The sequence below is a fragment of the Balearica regulorum genome, chromosome 18 (assembly GCF_011004875.1).
Source record: "Balearica regulorum gibbericeps isolate bBalReg1 chromosome 18, bBalReg1.pri, whole genome shotgun sequence".
NCBI lineage: Eukaryota > Metazoa > Chordata > Aves > Gruiformes > Gruidae > Balearica > Balearica regulorum.
The window spans coordinates 9,181,584-9,203,625 of record NC_046201.1 but is presented as its reverse complement, the minus strand read 5'-3'; the positions used below and the strand labels follow the sequence as shown (position 1 = coordinate 9,203,625).

At 40.6% G+C, this 22,042-nt stretch overlaps 1 protein-coding gene across 18 annotated transcripts in view; it reads left to right on the top strand.

Moving 5' to 3' along the window:
* TNRC6C (trinucleotide repeat containing adaptor 6C) overlaps nucleotides 1-22,042 on the top strand; it is a 108,232-nt gene that overhangs the window by 31,543 nt on the left and 54,647 nt on the right. For all 18 annotated transcript variants that reach the window (XM_075770913.1, XM_075770912.1, XM_075770930.1 and 15 more), the window contains one exon: nucleotides 20,841-21,167. In XM_075770913.1, coding sequence (XP_075627028.1) covers nucleotides 20,841-21,167 — 327 coding nt within the window. The remainder of the gene's footprint in view (nucleotides 1-20,840; nucleotides 21,168-22,042) is intronic.

Genomic DNA, 22,042 nt, shown 5'->3' with positions numbered 1-22,042 from the left:
CTCTTGATTGCCTCTTCCCATGTTAACAGAAGTAGTTCTCCTCTGTCTTATCATAGAGTTTCCTGAAGATCTGTCCTGTTTTCAGGATACTCTTAACGTTTCTGACATAATTTCCGTTTTGGCTGCTTCTTCTGTCTTTTTTTCAGCAGTCTCTATGGAGCCAGACCTTTCACCTCCCCAAGGCCAGACAGGCTCTCATGAACTTTTGTTTTGAAGCACATGAGTTACTAAACTCTAGAACTGACAGGTCCTCAACTCCATTAAAAATTCAAATGCCACACTGAAGTCTTAGAATCAAGGGACTAGATATATCACTTTAGATGAGGAAGAAGGGATTGTCTTATCCATCTCCCCACAGTCAGACAGGCCCGAAGGTGGTTTTTTTGATTATTGTTGGAAAGTTGTCTTTGTGCTCAGCCTGAACAGTCTTTCCTATAACTTAAGCCCGTTCTTTCTTGGATGATTTGCACGGTATGTGGAGAGCAGATCTTTCCCCTCCTCTGCAGGGGCTTTTTTGTGTATCTTCTTTTTACTTAAGAGCCCATTCAGTTTTAACTCGTGCTAGTCCTTTCAAGCTGTTTTTCAAACCATAATACTTTATGTTTCTCTTCTTTGGAAATCCTTCCAGTTAGTCCAGAATTATTTTTTAAATGCAGTACCTGTAACTGGAGGATTATTAAGTAACCTTTGAGTTAACCTCTGTAGCTATAACCTTACTACTGCTGTTTACACCTAAAATCTAAGGCTTATTTTTTATGCCTTTCAGGCTTGCTCCATTGTACAGCTCCATGATCCAAGCTGTTTCATAGCAATGCTACTGCCGATTCGTCTTGTTTCATTACCTGTCCCTGAACTCAGCTTGCTTTAAGAAGCTCCTAGATTTCAGATGCTCTCTTCTCTAATTCTGTAAGAATCTTGAATTGATAATGTGGAGTTTCTTCTTCCAACTGTCCCCCTTTCTCTTTTTTGATCGCTAATCGTTTTCTCTCTGCAGGTAGTCCTCTGAAGTATACATTCAAATGTATTATTTGCTTTAATTTCCCAAGAGTTTCCACTACAGTTGTTTAGGCCTGATTGACAAAGGATGAGAAATCTTCCTGACTGTGCAGGAGGTGGTAGGCTGTCCTGCTGCATTTTCAATTCTTTTCTGATGTACGTATGAGGGAGGCCCTTCCCTTCCGTTCGCTCTGGCATCTGAGTAGGGACTCTCCTCAACAAGAGAAAGTCTTCTGAGTGAAGTAGGAAGAAAAGAATGTATTCAATGCTATGTTTCCGTCGTAGGCTCCATCCATAATTCATATCTTGCTATCTGCCATCTTCCAAGAATAATGATTTAATTTTTTTCTTTGTCATATAGTTATTTCTAATCTTGTCCAACAGTCACTGTGGGAAATCAAATGGAATGTCTTCTTCAACTGCCTCAATTGTTTAGCTCTTCCTTCCCAGGAAGGATCCATGGGTCCATGTTCTTCACCCTCTTCTCCCTTGCCAACTAGCGAACTCCAGAACCCACGTCTCTGCCTCACCTTTACTTCAGCGAACTTCTCAGAAATCTGTTTTGCCTCGTTGTAACGATGTACTGCTTGCTGCGGAGAGCCTGCCTGCAGCTCTGCCCAGGATTTCTCTGTGAAAGCTCCTGTATATCGTACAATAAAGACACAAACCCCACTAAATTTGCCAAGGTGAGCCTTTGGTGCCTGACCACTGCTTGTGCTGTGTCCTCCAGCTTTCCAGTACAAAAGACAGCTGATCTCTCAGGTCAGATTTCTGCTCTTTTACTGGAGGTGAATGAGGCTTGCGCCAGAAAACATCTCGTCTCACTGTGGTCATTTGGGATCAGTTTCTGGCTTATTCAGAACAGATTTTTCAAAAAGCTTTGGGTGCCTTTTCTTGACATCTGGGAAAAGATCTGTCCTAAACTCCATTGCAGAGTTTGTCATCATTGGCCTTTTTCTGTTTGAGTAGTTGCAAGGACTGTGTTGATAACTGCATAGATCTCACTGGGAAGATGGACTCTCTAAGTCATTCCCACTTCAAGAAAGAGACTTCTGCCATGAAAATCACTCCAGCTTGAAGAAGAGCTGCTGTCATGGTTGGCTGTGGCGGGGGGCACGAGCACCAAACAAAAAAGAGAAATCATGTCAGAATTTCACCTGTAGATGTATGGCTTGCTTATGTTCTTCTAAGAGGAAAATAAAGAGAAGGTGAGTAAAGATGGTTTTGTTTATTGACACAGAACTAGAACTCTTTTAAAAGTGTTGAAGGTATAGTAGCGATAACCTTTATCAAGTTGAAAGTTCTATTTGAAAGTGTTTTTAAAGATTCCAAAATACTAAATTACTTTCTTATACATGGTGTATAGGGTGCTGTCCATTCGGATATATTTTTGTGCAGTGTTAGGATAACTAAGTCAATTCCATGAGCATATACAGTGTTGCTCCAGTTTGGTCCTTGAATACTAAAATACATTTTTGAATATGATTTTTTTTTATTTGGTGCCTTATTATGGCTACTAAGACTTTAAAAAAAACTCTAATTCTAACTTAAAATTTCTGGATAACAACGTAGGTACATAGTAACAGCAAACACTTAAAATCATAATCCTGTTTTACTGATACCTGGAGTGCAGCCTGGAGTAAATCATACCTTGTTCCATTCTGTTGTATTGTTGCCACATTAATGCCCCCTTGCTTTTCCCATTTGCTTTTATGCCTGTTTCTCAATTGAGATTCAGAAAATGTTTTCATACTTATTTACCATATTTTTTTAACAAAGTATTGACTTTCCTATGGATGTTTAATAGAACTTGAACTGAACCTTGTGCTTGGGCTGATGTCATTGTCGTCGGCACGGCCAGTGGCAGATATGAAAATACCGTGTGCTCCCCCTGCTGTTAATAGCTGCCATCTCACGCGTGAATGGAGTTTCTTTTTGAAAAGTAAAGTAATAAGGTTGCTTGTAATTCTGAAAGATGATTCATGTTAGACAGGGCCCTTTTTTTGCCTGAGGTATCTTGGTGAGTCTTTAATAGGAGTTAAAGCTAAAGTCAGGGTCATCGGGACAGCATTAATACCATCAGTTGGCAATTATAACTTGCCCTTTTTTGACGCTGGAAACTGGAGGCATCTTAGATTTGCCTCCCAGCTGACTATCCTACTCTGGCGTGCAAGAAACTACTTTAAAAAGCAAAGTTAATAATATACTGTTAGGTCGATCTGTAAAGCCACTAAAGAGCTGTTATTTTTGTAGCCTGCCTAGACACGCGTGTGTGGTGGGTTGACCCTGGCTGAGGGCCAGGTGCCCACCAGAGCCGCTCTGTCACTCCCCTCCTTCGTTAGACAGGGGAGAAAAAGTGTAACGAAAAGCTTATGGGTCGAGATAAGGACAGGGAGAGATCACTCACTAATTATCATCACGAGCAAAACAGACTGAACTGAGAGAGGGAATTCATCTAATTTATTACTAGGCAAAACAGAGTAGAGGAATGAGAAATAAAATCAAATCTTAAAACACCTCCCCCCCCACCTTCCCGGGCTCAACTTCACTCCCGGCTTCAACCTCCACCCCCCCCCCCCCCCCCCCGCGGCACAGGGGGACGGGGAGTGGGGGTTACAGTCAGTTCATCACACGGTGTTTGTGCCGCTTCTTCATCCTCGGGGGAGGACTCCTCTCATCGTTTCCCTGCTCCAGCGTGGGGTCCCTCTCACAGGAGACAGTCCTTCACCAACTTCTCCAACGTGAGTCCTTCCCACGGGCTACAGTCCTTCACGAACTGCTCCAGCATGGGTCTCTCCCATGGGGTCACAAGTCCTGCCAGCAAACCTGCTCTGCCATGGGCTCCTCTCTCCATGGGTCCCCAGGTCCTGCCAGGAGCTTGCTCCAGCATGGGCTTCCCACAGGCCACAGCCTCCTTCAGGTGCCTCCACCTGCTCCGGCGTGGGGTCCTCCATGGGCTGCAGGTGGAATCGCTACACCCCCTCATCCTCCCTCCATGGGCTGCAGGGGGACAGCCTGCTTCACCATGGTCTTCACCACGGGCTGCAGGGGGATCTCTGCTCTGGTGCCTGGAGCACCTCCTGCCCCTCCTTCTGCACTGACCTGGGTGTCTGCAGATGTTCTTACATCTTCTCACTCCTCTCTCCGGCTGCAAATGCTGTAACTGTTTTTTTCCTTCTTAAATATGTTCTCACAGAGGTGCTGATTGGCTTGGCCTTGGCCAGCAGCGGGTCCGTCTTGGAGCCGGCTGGCATTGGCTCTGTCAGACACAGGGGAAGCTTCTGGCAGCTTCTCACAGAAGCCACCCCTGCAGCCCCCCCCTCTACCAAAACCTTGCCAGGCAAACCCAACACAGCATGGTATTTTCCTCTTTTTTTGCACTTGGACCTGTTGAAAAAAGTTACCTTTTTTCTGCAAAAAGCAGAAATAAAACTCTTCAGAAACCGGACATAATCATTGAAAGTGTGGGAATTTACCAAAAGCTTAAGCGTGTGTGGGGAAGGAAAATCTTAAAGTGTCACATATTAAACCAGGTTGTATTTCACAGGTGAACAGTCCTTAAAATGCTGGTGTTACTTCCTTTGGATAAGTCTAAGCACACCTATACGAAATAAATGTATGTGGAGTAATTAGGTATTCCTTCCTAGTGAGGGGAAGACATGTGTCTAAAATAAACTGAGCAGAATTTTTGAATTAAAATGAAGTAATAATATTAAGTTATTATTAGTAATCTTTATTAAAACATCTTTAATTTCTTTTAACATTCATGTAATAGAATCTGATTTACTGGGAGTGGCATTTAATTAATTTAATTCAATTTAGAGAGTTAACTCTATTACATATTAGTACAGAAAATTACCTCTGAACAGTCATTTCTCACTGGTGACATGCAATAAGTTAATTTAGCTCGGAGTTCGTTTGGGTGCATTGTGAGTTCTTAGTGAAAGTTGCTATGGTGACAGCCTGATCAACCAGAGCTGTCATCTAAACCAACAAATACACCAGCCCTGCTTTGCAGTAACACCACTGCTGCTAGGCTAGAAACGCCGACAGATGGATCCTCTCTGCTCCGTGCTTTTTTTCTGGTCCTGGTATTTAGTGAACTTTGGTCACTTAAATCTTCAGCAATGCCAAGGTTGCACTGCCCAGAGGAGTGAAAAGCTTCCTAAGGAATGCCTGGGCACTACTAGACTGGCTGTGGCTGTACCCTTCTCACAAAAGGGGTTTTCGGTCAGATTATGTTTAACAAATTGAGCCGAGGTTTGGTTGGGTTTTTTTTTTGCTTCATCTTAGCTGCAGTGAAATGATTGCAGAATCCCAGTCAAGTTTTAGTTTGTTTTTATTTAGGAAGTTTTCCTGAATAATCTGAAAAGAATGAGGTCTGAAAACTGCTGGAACTGTTTTCTTCATGTTTCTGAATAATTGAAATCCTGTTTTTCATATGTGGCATTAATGCATGATGGCACTGGAGAGATAGAAAAATCTGTTCAGCTTAAACTGAATTAATGGAGAGTTTGCTTCAGATTCTGCGTTGAATCTGAAATGAAGAGTTTGCTTTGGATTCTTCAGCCTTTGCTATCAGGTAGATGAACTCTTAGTTCAAAACAAAAAATGTCCAGTGAAGAGGCTGTCTTTGGGAAACTCATTAAGAAAAATCTATCTGCGTATTATATGCCATGTTGAGATTTAAGAGGAAGTATCAAAAGAACTGAAATACAAATTTTAAGTCCAGTATAGTTTCTTTTTTTCACTTCTAGATCAGTATGCAGACTTAAGCAGTAGTTTGTTTTTTCTCTAGAGTGTGACTTTAATTTAATTGGGTTTATCTGAGTAAAGAATCATTCTTATTGTTGGGCTTCAAATTTTTCTCAGCTGCTCATTTCTGAAGGCAAAAGAGTGACGTTTCCATAGGACTACTTGTCTGTCCAATGCTAGGAACTGCATCCAAAATAGGATGGAGAACCCCAAACATTTTTCTAGATCTAAAATCTGTGAAATTTTGTAGGTGCAGTCTCCTAAGGTGGTAATGATATCCCTATGGTTTTTGTATGTTTTTAAGAACCTACTTCCTCAAAACATTGATTTTCCAAATAATTTTGTTAAATATAAACAAACACATCTTCAGTTAGCCCAATAAGGATTCAGACTTTGAAATCTAAGGCCAAAATATTTCAGATTTAGCTTTCGTTGCATTGGCTACATACAGAGTTTCTCTTGGAGATGCTACCTGAAACTTGGGATATATCCCCGCTGCTGGGGAGGAGGGGAGGCTGGTCCATGCTGAACTCTCTGTTGGCACTACTTCAGTTATTTGTGCTGGCTGATTTAAAATGATAGCTTGGATATCTCTACGCTATCTTTAGGACTGTAGTAGAAACATACCCTTAAGCCTTCTTTTGTGATAGAATGTGAACTGGAAGGTTTATGCCAAAATTACAGAGGCCTTTCACTGGTTGCCCGCAATATTGTTACTATTTTAGTATTGCACATAAAATACTCACTTGGTACCATAAATGTACATGACAGTAGAGCCAAGGCTTTGTGTTTACACAGAACTCTAGTCAATTTGACATGTATGCATAGTCCCATGAGTTCAGCAGCACAGCCAGTGTCAGTAAAAATTATACTTAATATCTCACCAGCGGACTTGTAATCTGCAAGCAGTTGACACCATGCGTTCATAGAAATGTCTAAAAGGAGTTAAATAACAATGCAGCCTGCTCCCCCTGCACCCCCCCTCCCCAAATGGTAAATAAAACAATTGGAGAAGCTGTGGTTTTGTTTTCCAGAACAAAAATGTGTGCATATGTATAGTGAATCTGCTGTGTCCAGGCTGTGTTAGACCCGGTGTGCGTTTGATACAAGTTGTTGTGTATACACGCTTTATAGCCTAAGGCATCCCTAGGGTGTTGATTTGGGGCACACGCACCCCCGGTAGGTCTGGCATGTCCTGGACACGTTGATCTCACGTATTCATGTGAACTGTAACCTGTAGATGCATCACTGTTCAAGGTGCAAATGAAATTTTAGGCTCTTGTATACAGTAAACCAGTAGACGCTGAGATTATCCTAACTGTCAATTACTTATGAACGTACTAATTACTGTGAATTTTCATATTTATCTGTTTGTGTGAATGGTTTAATGAGTGGATTTCTACTGTAAAGAGTTATTTGCTGTTCAGTCTGCATCTGGAAGTGGCCTGTGGAATTAAGAAAAAAGAATGTTGCCAGTGTGATGGCTTAGCACCATTTGTAAATTTATTTAAAAAAAAAAAGCCTTTAAATATGAAAACTGTGTGTAAGACATTGTCTAATGAGATTAAATGCACACAGTCAGCTCAAAATTAAAGGACTCAATTGCTGGTTCTACCCAGACTTCTTACGCGACTCTGTATGAAGTTATTTAATGTTGTTATATGCTTGGATTTTCCCAGTAGTACCTGATGTGATGATAATGTCAGCATCACGTAATGTAACTCTTAGCTGTTTTCTCTTGTCTTTGACTCTTTTATTGTCTGATGGGGTTGCATTGCCTGGAACAACACTTAGGAAGGGTTTGGAGGGTGAGAGCAGAGGTGAAGGAGGGAGCCCTATGACAAGTCTTGCCTGTGACTTGTTCCTGGTAAAAAGGTATAATCTTTTACTGTGTTAACAAATTGTTGAAATTGTGTTTGTGAGACTCTTGTATCCTGTTGGTGGGCTAGAACTTAGCGTGTTTGCCTAGTAGGTCTTTTTAAAATTGGTTGGTGGAGTTTAGAGTCTCTAAATACTCTGGAAAGGAACAGAAGATGTGAATTCTCTAGCTGTGAAGAGGGCTGAACTCACTTCATAGGAAAGTCTTCTATCAGAAACCTGAAAAAACCCCTCTGCAAATGTTTCTAAACACTAGCTGAGTAATTCCTCTCTTCATTCAGAGCTGCCCTCTGTCCTGCTTTCAGCTGGGATAGACTTCATTTTGTTCATAGGAGCTACTGTGGGGCTGCGTTTTGGATTTGTGCTGAAAGCAGTGCTGATAGTATAGAGATGGTTTTGTTACATAGAGGTGTTTTTGTTACGGCTGAGCAGTGCTTACACAGAGCCGAAGCCTTTTCTGCTCCTCACACCACCCACTCACTTCATCGTAGAGTAATTTCTTACACGAGCTAATCATCTCAGCAATGACTCTTATCTCCCTTCTGTCCTTTTTAGACAGTTCTTAATGCTGTTGTTTCTTAATGTTATTAACATGAGTGATTAAAAACTTGTAATAGCTTCATTATTTTCCTTTTTTAATAGGCAAGTTGGCTTTCTAATGTCAGTGCATTGTCCTGCTCTGGAGGTGGGAATTCAGTTTACAGGAGTCTGAATTCAAAGTTAAATGTGTGATGACACGTTAAATGAAATATGCCTGAGCTGAAATGTCAGAGGCTTCAGGACAAACGTAGTCTAGAGACCAGCTTCTAGCAAGATGTATTTGTTTATCTATTTGTCATTGCTTTACAATGGGTGAATATTTGGATAAGTCTGTGTGTAGAGTGACGTACATGATTCATACTGGTATTTGAGTTACATGAATTCATAAATGCGGCTTCACATCGCCTGTAAATTGGAGAACTATTGCTTGAAAGAAAACAGACGAATTGTTAAGTCTTGAAAGGTACCATCTGTTGTCAGTTCACATCCTGAAGGAATGTAGCTATGGTAATTTAACTGTTCCGTTACCCAGAATCTTGATTTGTGGCTTGGATTTTTAAGTTTGAGGCCTGATGTATATGGTCCAATTTCTGTTCATCAATTAGGCCATGGTAAACCATGTGTGTGCACTCAGAGCCTTCAATAAACACGAGAGCGCTTGACTTGCAGTGAAAGAGCATCATATTTGCTTTGGATTATCAATCTATTGTTGATGACAACCTATCAACCTAATTAGCTGTACCATTTTTAATGGCACAGCTAATTAATTGTGAATTTAAAATTAAAATTCTAATCAGTGCTAACATGGAGGAAAGCAGTAAGGAAAATATTAGAAGCTGTTAAAAGTATAAGTATTCTTCACAAGACTACTGCATGGGAAACCAACCTGGATAATGTAGAATGTGATTGAAGAAAACATTTAAAAATACTTGTTGAATCACACAAATCTGCAGCAAGGTGGGCTGTGACTGGCTTACAAAGAGAATGCAAACCCACTGCTGGTGGAAGGATAAAATGTCATTTGGTATTGATAGAATTTCAAGTTAATGTTAAGAACAAAATTGGAGAGGAATCTGGACAAGTGGGGCTGATGAAGAAAGACCATATCTTAAACTTATTTAAAAGACAACAGAAGCTGGAGAGAGTGCTGTGACTTATCAATTTGAGAGAAAAGTAATTTCTTTATTGTGGCTAAGAGAAGTGGGAGAACTAAGTAAGATGGATTTGGAGCTCTATTTTACATGTAGGGTTGTAGAAAATAATGCTAGAAAGGTTCTTGAGAGGTCATCTATTCCATCCTCTTGCTCTGAGACAAGATCACCAAACCTGTATCGTGTCTGCGGATAATCCTTAATTATCCTTATTGTTAGAAATTTAAATCTTAATCTCCCTGGCTGCTACGTAAACCCAGCAAGTCTTGTCTTATTCACTGTGGGATGCAGCAAATTATTTCCTCCTCTTCCTTTTTTTTTTTCTTCCTTTTCTTTTTTCTTTCTTTGTGTACCCAGTGTTTTCTAGACTGAACTACTTCTTTGCTTTCTGTCTGCTGTGGTAGTTCATGTTTTCAGATTTCTGTTTCCTTTGTGCTCTTTCCAGGTGGTCCAGGTCTTTCTTGAAGAGAGATGGCCACCCATGGGTACAGGCAGTGCTTTAGTGAAGGCTTTAAGATGCCAAACTGAAGTAGAAAGGTTACTTTGAGCCTTATAGCTGGTTATTTGTTTCATTACAACACTTGTCTTCTTACAATAGCCCAATCTTTTAAATTCTCTTTGGTTTGTGATCTGCTAAGCCATTGCATCTTTTTCTGCAGAACTGCTGTGGGACGAGTTGATGGCTATTCTGCATTTAATTCTTCCTGCCTAATAATATGACTTTCCTTATTGAATTGCAGTCGCTTTTTCACACCACTTCTCCAGTTTATCATTGCTGAGTTCCAATCCCATCACATAGCAATCTGATCACCCCCATCTTCTTTCTCCCTAGCTTGGTGTCATTCGCAGATGTAATAAGGATATTCTCTAGTCCATCATCCAGTTGTTGACGAAAATATTGAACAGCATAGGCTCGGATCAAGTCCCCGTGGAATCTATGCTGAAACATACTTCTGTTTTGACAGCAAATCATTGATTCTCCCAGACAACATTTCAACCCATTTTACATTTAGCTCACATTTACACAATTTGCTTATGACAATTTCAAGTAAGAATTTCATGTCAGAAACCGTTAAGAAGTGAAGATGTATAGAGAGGACTTTGGATGGCGGGTCACGGATGGAAAATGTGAGAATACAGGTAGAATTTGTTTGAACTGAAGCGGGTGACTGGGTCTGAGTGGAGGGAGGAGGAAAGGGGTGTCAGGGTAGGAGTTAGGGCTCAGCTAGATTTGTGGATATACTGCTCTAGAGTCAAAATAAGGAGAGGCAGGTGGTGGATCAATGTTTCTGTGTTTCAGACCTTTGCATAAAGCCAATAGTTAAGAAGGTAACACCTGTAATTAAATGAATTGGGAAGAAAAGCAGATGATGATGAGAAAAAGATTATAAGGGCTAACAAGGGACGAATTCAAGCCAGGCATGGCTATCTCAAACGGGTCTTATAAAGCGAGTGTATTAAGACACCAAGTTCTAGCCAAGGAAATAGCATTAGAAACCTCAGAAGCTCTTACAGCCCAGTTTACAGGCAGAGGTGAGGCCGAGAGGTGCCGGGGAGAGGGGCAGAGTTATGGACACAAGCGGGGCAACGGTGGGTTTATTAAGACAAACTTGAAACATGCATATGCGGCCAGGAGGACCCTAGGATGCAGAGAGAGAGAAAAAGAAGGGCAAGAGAGTACACAGTGGGAGTGTGGGTAGGGTAGTATGGGGAAAGAATGTGGAATTGCCTGAGAAGGCACAAGGACTAAGAGAAAGCAGGTCACGAAATTTCGTGCTAGTGATTTGGAGGGGTCTTGTCTGCACAGCCTCCTAATGCCTGCAGAAAAATGAGGCCCTTACACTGTAGGGATCTTGTATGGTTTTCCATCAGTACCTGAGGCGATATCTGTTTAAAATGTCTTATTTGTTAAATACTTAAGTTCCTCCATTATTCCATGATTTATGTAGCTATAGTTTGTTTAATTTTTCCTGTTAATTTTCCCCCAAAGATTTCTACTCTTTTCTTCATTAATACAGAATTTATCGATATTAACTTTGCAAAAACAGTGCAGACCCACAGGTTTAGAGACACTTTATTTAAAACTATGGAAAAATGCTCTAGTAAATACATTTTCTGAGTATGTTTTTGGCTTAGTTTCCTAAGGAGATGAGGCTTATGAGATTGGGTTGTATTCCTGTCTCAGTCTTCCCATTTAGCTTTAGAAATTCTTGGCCAATCCTGACCAAATTTGGTAGGAGATCCACAGAGGTTCCTTGAGATGTGCAGCTGGGTGCGTGACAGTGCCTTAGTGCCATTACTTCCCTGTCCCACCTATCTGCTGAGGTCTTGAGGAAAATCTTTAATGTGAATTTAATGGTTATCTATTGTGGTTAGTCTGCCAGCTGGCCAGTCAACTGGTGGGGAGCTTTGAACAACCCACGGTGCCGTTAACACCAATGTCTGTTGAAGGAAAGAATATTTAATATTTCAAAAATTGTGAAATGCAACCAAATGGAATACACTTTCCACCTTGCTTTAATATTTATATGGTTCTAGCAGATCCAGGAATGAAGATTAAAACCTTTAATTTCTAAGAGGTAATATGGAAGTCTCACTCTTGGGAAGATGATTTGTGAATGGCTTGTCGCTGTGGGCCCTATAAATTATTATGGTTTCTCATAAAATATTGGTTTCCCACGGACGGTTGTAAAATCTTTCTGGATGACATATTTTCAAAGGAGGTTTCGCAGCATCAAAATTAGAAATTTTTTTTTTACTGAACTGCAATCCACTGAATAGATAACAAATAAATTTCAGGGCCAAATATATATCAATTTATGGTGGTGTCGTGGTTTAACCCCAGCCAGCAGCTCGGCCCCACACAGCCACTTGCTCACCCCCCACCCCGGTGGGATGGGGGAGAGAATCGGAAGAGTGAGATAGATAGATAGAAACATCTCTCTATTGTCAACGCTGCCTTCAGCACAAATCCAAAACACAGCCCTGTACTAGCTGCTGTGAAGAAAATTAACTCTAACTTAACTGAAACCAGGACAGGTGGATAGTTATCTGCTACCTTCATGCAATGATCATATGTCTGAATATAGTTTTAGAATAAATTATGCTCATATCTTGATGAAGGCTGTGAAATGTGTTCAGATGAGGAGATCAGACTGGGAGCTGCAGAGTGGGGTTTGGATTCATCCTAGCATAGATACCGTCTCACGCGAAACCGGGACCACTTATTTATGGTTGGAGGGTTCCATCAGCCAGCGAATGTATTGGCAAACATGACTTTAAAAAGACTCCAAAACAAGCAGGAGAGCCCTCACCTGTAGGTATTTCCTGAAAAAAAGTCTGTCTTTCACAGAATCAGTTTTTAAAAACTCTTCTTTCTCCTGTTGTTGTAAAAAGACTTTTCAAATGTGGTTTGGGTATAAGCTGGTGCAGTTCTAGATGGGTGAATGTGTATTCAGAGCTTTGATTTCTTTTTCTTTTCTGGAGTTGTAAGCTGTGGCTGTTCTAATTAATTATGCAGTGTATAACAATGCATTAAAGTACTAGTTTTAATCAGTTGCAGGTTGGGTAATATATAAATTATAGCAATTATTAAGAAGTAAAGGTGGTTTCTGGAGGTGTGAGGCTGAGATTTGCTGTATGACCACACCACATACCATCACTCCTCCTGAAGTAGAGGGGAGACCAGAGCAGGGATGAGGGTTTCAATAGTCCGTCTTTTTGAGGAACTTGCCACTAAGTTATACAAAACCGAGTTATCGAAGATGGTCGAGAAATCCTAACAATTGATTTAGAGGTTTTCCATTAACTTTGCAGCTTCCTGTTAACTCCTAGGCTGACTTCAAACTTCCTGGGAAAAACTTCAAGTTCTGTATAGAAGGTCTAAGTTGGTAGAAGTGAGAGGAGTCTGCAGAGACTGTGGGGAAGGGTGGGTCATGGTGAGAAGCTTTAGAAGTGGTATGTTGAAAGGAGGCAGGAAATGTTTCAAAAGTCAAGGGAAGGAAGTGGAGAGGAAACGTCTGGAAGAGGAAGCAGGAGGAGACGCACTGTGGTCAGGTCGAACGAAGAGGGAAATAAACCAGGAAAAGACTTTATTTGTGCTTAGCGGTAAATAAATGGTATGCTCAAGAATTAGTACAAAATCAAAGTGTTTATTTAAATAAACAGTGTTACAGTTCTAAGGCAGTTACAGAGCATGTATTTTTACTTTTAAGCCTGACTGTAGACTTTGATGTCAAACTGCAGGTTCTGGTTACATTTTTAAAGATGAGTACTGTTGAAAACTAATTTTGGGATTTCTCTTGGCTTTAGACCCTAACTTTTCTGCTGTTCATATTTTGGGTTTAGGGGGGGTTTTAGGAGAAGTTTGTGTGCTTGGGAGAAGGGAGAACCAAAACAGAAAATTGCTTACTTTTGTATAGAAACATTAGGAAGTGTTAGGGTTTTATGCAATAGTTTACTGAAATACCTTTACCTTTGCCAGTAGATGTCACTGTGGATAAGAAATACCAGCGCTTAGTAGACAAAGGAGGTAATTTGCTAAATGAAAATTCATCCATTGAAAGTAGATTGGGGGGGCAACATTTTTTTCCTAAAGGAAGACTTTTTTCAGCATATAAAAATGGATTTCTTACTAACCAGGACATCTGTTTTTGCCCACTACAATCCTGTATTTTTTTGTTATCTTCACCTGATTGGGTAAGTTCGTGGCTTTCCGTCTGACTTCATAGGGGTGTCTGTGTATGAGCGTGCTCCCATTCAGCTTCATTTTGAAAGCCTTTCGTGTTTGGAGGTTGCTTTAATAAGCACCAGTTGTCGCTGCAGTGTGTATGTGCGGGGAATTGGACATGGAGGAAGTGGCTTCATTAAGGTTGATTTGGAGGGGGGAGCAAGATGAGAAAAAAAAAAAATGCCCTTATGATTGGCTGGAAGAATAGCTCTGAATTATGGGATCCATCTGTTTCCTGTAATGAATTCATAAACCCATCAAACAATGACCTGAACGAATTGCTGAAGGAAAAAAATAATACACTGGCATGATATGTTTAGCGCAGTGAGGCATTGGCATTGTATAATCAAAAATTCTTCTCACATCCAGCACTTTGTAATGGAGCTGCTGTGTTTAATAGAAGCTGTAAATAAATCCTGTCACAGTAGCAGCCAAGAATGCATTTCTGGGTTTAACTGTTTCTCTTCTGGAATGTCTGGTCCTTGATGGCTTTAGAAATGCAAGTTTTATGGAGCTGGAGTGGGGGATTCTGAAATACAGAGAAATGTTAATGAGGTGAATGAAAGGAAAAAGCTGCCATAAATCAGTATTATGTGGCTTAACCAGTTTCTTTCATTTATGCATGTTCTTTCCTTATGTCATAGAAATGTACTTAAAAGCTATTGTTGTAATTGAAATCTGTTAGACTGATCCTATTCATTATATTAATAAAATCCACCTACAATTGCTTGTAACACTTTTTTATGCAGTTGGGATTCCCAAGATTGTAAGCATCAAAAAGCATATGGAGTAATTATTGGATTTGTTTGGGTAAAATTGGATTAAGAAGTTTAGATACCATTAAGTACTGATAATTATTACAAGCAAGCTCATTGTTTAGTATATGTACAGCACTCAGAATGTGCAATAAGCAGATACCCATCACAAACATCTTAAGAGCAAGCAATCTCAAGGCTTTTATTTTATGCCTTTAATTGTATTTCTACAAGAGGCTTTCTACTTAAATGTTTTTGCTTTAGCTCTTTAATCATGTGCTAGTTATGAAAATCACTTTGTATTAAATCCTTTCCCCCATACATTTGAAATCATATTTTTTAGCATTAAAGCAAATTTTGCCATAAAGGCCACATTTTTAATTCCTGGATTTCAGACAGCTGCCCACATAGCATTAGCCGTGACAGTGTATTCCTTTCAGGTGAAAGGGTCGACAGGCTTCTCCTTCGGGGACCGGCAAGGTCCCTCTATAGATTGGCAGGTTGGCCCTTGGGGCTGATTAAACGTATAGCGCACAGAGCATCAGTGTTCTAGGCAGCCCCTGCTGACCACGGGCACCGCCGTGCTGGATGCGAAGGCTGCTGTCTGGTTATGCTTTCTTAGCCTGCAGTTTGCTAAAATATTAATGTCTTTGTACGTGGTATGTTCTGCAAGGGGTGATAGCCTTCATCTCAAAATACAGCTGTGGTAGGAAGAAGGAGGTCTAAATGGTTTATAAAAACGCTCTTAGAGCGAATATCGTATGGCAATTAATAATTAGGAAATCTTAATGTAGGCACTTGGAATGGGAAATGTTTCTCACAGTGCATATCAAATGAAAATTGCTGCTTAAACATTGCCGAAGATGACTTTAATAAATAGGTGTTGAGTTTTGTCAAAGAATACAGCTGAATTGTCTGTGTAACATACATTCTCCAAATATTGTTGCTGTGTTGGAAGTCTAAATTGGAAGGCTAAATTCTAGCCTGATACGAAGCTGGCATTTGGGAATCAAGCCTATTCCTATGATGTTGTTCACACTTTTAGCTTTATTTCCTGTCACTGGTGTAATTCAACAGTTATTTTCCAGCTACCATGATTTGTATACACAGTATTCTTGCAAGAGCTTCCATTTAACTAGTCTTAAAGAGATTTTGATGTACAAAATAAAAACCACTTTGATTAGAAAAAAAGTCCGGTAATATTAATATGCAGAAATATTTTTATTCTAAATTACAGTGTGCTTGATATTTTGATTTTCTTTGTTCTTTTCTCTCATCTATGATTCAGAAATGTAGAGGGAAACATTGTTTCTAATGGTGAAATCGGGTTTTCCTGGCCACACCTTTGTAATGAAAATAGCTTTGTTAATTTACGTTAAAGCAAAAAGTGTTGTGTATTCTATGACTTCCATTAGTGGTGGGGTTTTTATATATGCACACCTATTTGGAAGTATCAGATGCTATACAGTACTGAGAATAATACAATGCTTTTTAAAAAGCAGCCTGCCTTGCTCTCTGAAATACATTTCCAATTAATTAATATTCCTTAAGAAAATCTTGGGGCCAGACAAATATCGACTCTGCTGGCACGGTGCCAGTTTGTGGTTTAATTTTCTTGTACACTTCTTGAATTCCATGGAAAATTCATTTCTTAGTTTAAAAAAAAAAAAAAAAGAAAAAAAAAGGCAAATCAAAGCAGGCTATCGTTTCTCACTCTGCCATTCGATTGTCCCTTCCAACCTTTGTTCCCAGCCGATGGGGACCTGGGAGCGCTTCAGTGCTTGATGGCCAGAGCTGAGCTGAGCTCGGTGGGACGTGGGGTGGCAACGTGGGGGAGCAGTCCTCGCCCCCACCCGCCTGCCGCCTCCTGCCCGTCCCTCTTCCTCCCCTTCCTTGCTGTTCTCTCCCATCTGCTGGGCCAAGGCATGGTGCGGCCAGTATCCGAGTTGGGGAAACTTCCTGGCTGAAAAGGTTTTGTATTTTTGGTAGGTCAGACTATGTCTGGAGTGCTCTTTCCGAATCTTGTGGCTGCAGGCAAATCACGTACAGCTTCATCCTTTGCAGAAGTACTTGAAGTGTCAGTGTTGGTAAATGCTTATGTCTCTAATAATAGCAGCAGTAGTAACAGTAGTAGTACTACTAATAATAATAATACCACCCCAGGATCTCATAATTTTCCCATTTCTGCTCTCTATTTCTCAAATGAAATGGAAATGCACACTTTCTTCAAAAACATAAAAAGTGATACTACTTAATTATCCTTTCAATTTGTCAAAGAAGGCAAAACTAAGCAGGAGTTAGCTTTTGATACAACTTCAAGTTTGCACAACAGCCTTTAGATACGTGCACACACAAGTCCCAGGGGCTGCTGCCTTCCCAAACCCAGGATGCTGGACGGTGAGAGCCTGAGCCCAAGCCGTGTTTTCCGTGCACAGCGTGTTCGGTACTGCCGGGCCGGCGGTGGTGGTGACCCGCAGGAGCTCTGCGTGGCTCCGTGGCAGGCTGTCCAGGGACCTGGAGGGAGATTCGTCTCTGGAGGGACTGCTGTTCAGTGAGAGGATCGGCTGAATTCATAGGTTATACTGTAATATTTTGAAAGGCCAGGTGGAATGGTAGACAGGACTTAAAAAAGACCCATTAAAACTACGTAATATTTTATATCAAGTGAGTGACATCTATTGCGGAAACAAAATAGTTTTCATATACATGTTGAATATGTAAATTTGATATTTGAAATGAATTATTCTGCATTTTGTGACATTTTCATCTACTTTTTTAATTGTTGGAGTTAGGATAAACTGTTCCAAAGCTGGTGGTATATTTTGAAAAGGAAAAGAAGGTTTTATTCTCTGCTCTTCAGATATTACTAGTACTTCTCTAATTCTTTATATTCAAAGTTCCTTTTTTGTTATAGAAGTAAGCATAGGTGAAATTATTTAGGCTTCCAAAATAAAAGTCTTGGAGAAGCACAGTGCTGCTGTCAAACCAGGCATATTTTTGCTTGTCCAAGCCCCTGCTGGCTTTGAAACCACCCTCGACCCACCTTGCTGCCTGTTCCCTACTTGTGTGTGGAAGTCGATCTGTTTTCCAGGTGAGTCGGACCCGGAGAGAGGCCGAGTACTGGTTTATAGTGTACCTATAACGGCGGGAGATGCAATTCATGCTTGTCGGACACGGTTGTGATAAGCTGGAGGAATACTCGGGTCGGTGTGTCTAGCAAGCTCAGAGGTTTCATCCGTGTGGCCGGGCGGCTCTGGGAGATGCTGCCAAGCGAGCTGAACAAACCGGTGCGGTTCCCGGCCAGCCGTACTCTGCTCTGCTCCCGGTACCCCTGTCCCGGCTCCCTCGTGGCTGTTCCCAAAGGGACTCGGCACTGCTGACCTCTCTGTGCCAAGCTGTGCCGGCAAATTCCGCTCCACGCCAGGGTGGGTTTGGCCAGCTTATTTCAGGCAAGGTCAGTATGTAGCGTATCAGATACATGCCTGGAGTGCAAATGTAGAAGATTAGGGTGTCCTGAAATGCTTATTACAAAGGTTTAGGGAAAGACCACGAGAAAAACAAAAGCTTTGTGTGAGCACTGAATAAGCTGTTGGGTCAGGTCTTTGAACTTGTTTTATGGGAGATCCTTAGAAGCCTGAAAATTTATGCTTTCATGACTATAGGCAGTGTGATTTCATCTTAATATTAGCAGTCTCACAGCCAAAACTGAAAAACTGCTGAATTAAAAAAAAGCGGTGGGTGCTCTAGATGGGCACGGTAGGTTACCGTGCAGTTTAAATGACCGTTCTGTTCAATACCAAATGGTCACATCTCCTCTTTCTTCTCCTCCCTCCTGTTTCAAACCATTCAGAAGATGTGTTACAGTAAGGAATAAAAGGTTCAAGTACTGTAACAGGCAATGCGTTTTGCCTAAGTAGAGAACAACCAGAATTTATCCTTGTTTTTAAAACTTAATGCTATTTTAATTCCAGTAGTGTTTATAGGACATTGTATTTTGTCCTGGTAGTAAAGAGGAGGCTAAAACTATGGAAAAGGAACACTTGAGACAGTATTTAATATGTTTAAAGGTTTTAGACTTGAAAGATTTGAGGAAAGCTTGTTACTTTCATGCGAAAATACTGATGTACAAATAACCATATAAATTTATTTCTCTGCAATGTAAACTGCACTTACAAATTTATGTCTTCAGCCTATCCTGTAGACTGTTCAACACATTTATTAAATCAGAAGATGGGATATGTCGAGGTGTTCTTTCTGTCTTAGCGTGAACTAGTTGGCTGGTTTGGTACTTGTAGCAGATGCGCTCTACATTTACTGGGGAATTAGCCCCTTTCTGTGAAAGACAAAAGCTTTTTTATCATTAAAAGTAGTGCTAACATTGATTAAAATAATGTTCATGTTTTACACGATGGAATCCATTTTGCAGCTGGAGTGGAGTCGTCCTTACTACAGATGAGCAAGTTTCCCTTCAGTCTGCTTGCGATACGGGGAAAAATAACGTTGTGGGCTTGTTTGTCCTTGTGCCCGTTCACCTGCATTCTTGCAAGCGCATAGCTTGGTGTAAAACTGAAGTGTGGTGGTGGTTTGCTTCTTTCTGGTACCGCTCTGCAGGGTCAGTTCAGGAATGAGGAGTGCTTTGCAGGGAAACGCTTGGGATGTGACTTCGCAAAGTGCGGCAGTGGTTCTTGTGCTCTTCAGTGAGGTACAGTAACTTGGTGGTTTTGTAAGACATTGGATTAAAAAAGTATCTCCCCAGAATAGATTTGTTGTGGCAAAAGAGTTGTGTAAGTCGTCCAGCCTTTCCAGTGAAAGGAACTAATTATCACCAGAGTTTTAATCATAACTTTTGAAAACATAAGTCCTGTATTTTTGAAGTCCTTAAAAATTATTTATTGAATAAATTGCCAGTGAGCATAATTTTCTTTTTAAATCCCAATACATAGAATTTATTTGTGCATCATTGTAGGTACAAAGTATTTGCACATGTGTCTACAGATTGAGTAAAGCAGGAGTAACACAAATTAATCTTTACTTCAAAACTTTTCTTACAGCTTTTCATTATCTGGAAACTTTCCTCCCCTCTAATATACACTCCTTTTCAATTGAATTAATTTTCTGAAATGCAAATTTCACAGTATGCTACTTTCTGTGTCCTAATAACTCTTCCAATTTTCAAAAAACAGTTATTCTGTGCCACTATTTCTTGTTTATATTATTTTTTCCTGCACACTATTTGAGCATAACAACCATTATTTCTAGCCATCCTTTTATTTACTGGGCTTTTACTTTACTGTTCTAGGGGGTGTGTTATTTGACATCTTGTTTTGACAACAATCCAAGATGTCTTAGAAATGCTGGAAGTGAAAACATCTAAGAAGTTTTTTCACTTGCTCTGTTGCAGAGTTAATAGGAAATCGGTATTTTTCTTTGTCGTGTTGTACTTTCCAAAACCTTACTTGGTATAAACACGCAGACACATCCACAGACATACACATTTGTGTCTATGGGAGTGTTGACATGAACTTGATTGTGTGTATATAGATCGCTCTGGCTTCAGCCTATATGCTCTCTCTCCTCTCCTTATGCAGCGGGTACCAGATACTTACAGTAAACAACTTCTCTGTTCCGTGCTGCTGGTTCTCTCACAGCCTGGGAGGTGTGTGAGAGAAGGCTGGGGGGTTGCCCAGTTAAAAAAAGACATGTAGGCTCTCACGGAGTTGGGTGTGAAGCCTTTGTCAGCTGTATTCCATTACATAAATTTTACAGCCGTACAAAATCAGGTTTTTAGATGTAGATTTCAAAATTGTTATGTTAAATTTTTCAGGAGGCTGCTTACATAGTAAACTAGCCCTGAGTTCTGGTCGTAACGCTTCTCTATTTAGAATATATTTTACGTATTTTATAGCCTATGTTTTGCCAACTGTTGTTTGAGAGACTGAAAAACACTATCCCTTTGCTCAGTTACAGGAAAAAAAACCAAACCAAACCCACAACTTTTCTGATATTAAAGCCATTTTTGTTTTTGTTTTAATGTAGTGCCAGAACCTATTAAGACCAGTTTAAGCCAGCCCCAACCTGCCGGTACCGGTACCAGTACTTCCACCAGCACTATTACCAACAGCAGCAATGGCAAGCGTGCGTCTGCTAATGGGCAGCAGCCAGCCGCGTCCCGTTACCTGCCTCGTGAGGTGCCTCCACGCTTCCGCCAGCAAGAACAGAAGCAGCTCCTAAAGCGGGGTCAGCCACTGCCTACGGGGACTCTGACCGGCACCAGCCCAGCGCAAGGTACTGGACAAGCAGGGGCGAGTCCTCCTCCCCAGCAAGGAGCAGGTGGGCAGCATCATCCCAGTAAGACCCCCACAGGTAAGAATTGAAACCCAGTGGGATAGCGATTCGTTTGTTCTGTAGTTATGCCCTGCGCTGTTAGCAAGGGTGTTGCAAAAAAGTTAAGGAAAGTTAAGAGTTGTCTTAAAATGAGAGGATTTAAAGTGAAGTTCTATGCTGGTTTTTTTTCTTACAGAATAGAGTATGTCATTTCTAGGATTCAGTTCTAAAAAGTTTTCTAATTTATTTAGATGCTCAGGCCTGTGGGGTCTTTTCCCAGTTTTTTTCCTGTTTCTTTGATAGTTATAATGGATATGACCTTCAGGACGTTCAAATATTTCTTTCGTGATCGTTCTTATAGAAGCATTGTTAATTTGGGTATTTCCAAGTTTTTGCCTATCATCTTGGAATTTTAACATTCTTTAAAGAGAGCTTTGCATATAACTATATGTAAATCAAAAAGAAGAGCATTGCTTGTGTTGTGACACTTTTATGCCTTTACTTGCTTATTCTCTCAATTGTTATTTTCACATCAGGAAAATAATATTTTGGGAAAAGTAATTCGGTATCGCAAGGCCTTTCTACCACTTCATTCCATCCTTTGCAGATAGACACCCCCACCTTTTTTGGCTGTTGGAAATAACGTATTGAGGAGTAAGTCTCTTAGTTACCTTCTTTCCTCTGAGGCTGGCTGCTGAGAAAATAAGCAGCAGCTCTCTTCTTATTTGCCCTTCTGTGCTACGAGTCAGTAATTGGTATAAATCACCTTTTTCATCACTGCTGTGTATGTATGTCGTGTTAGGCAAAGCAGGGAGTGTTCTAAGGTACGTTATCTATGGCTTAGAAAAAGTTATCTGGACCAAGTCACAAGGGGGTTTTTGATGTCTTGAATATTAGTGATTTCTGTATGATCT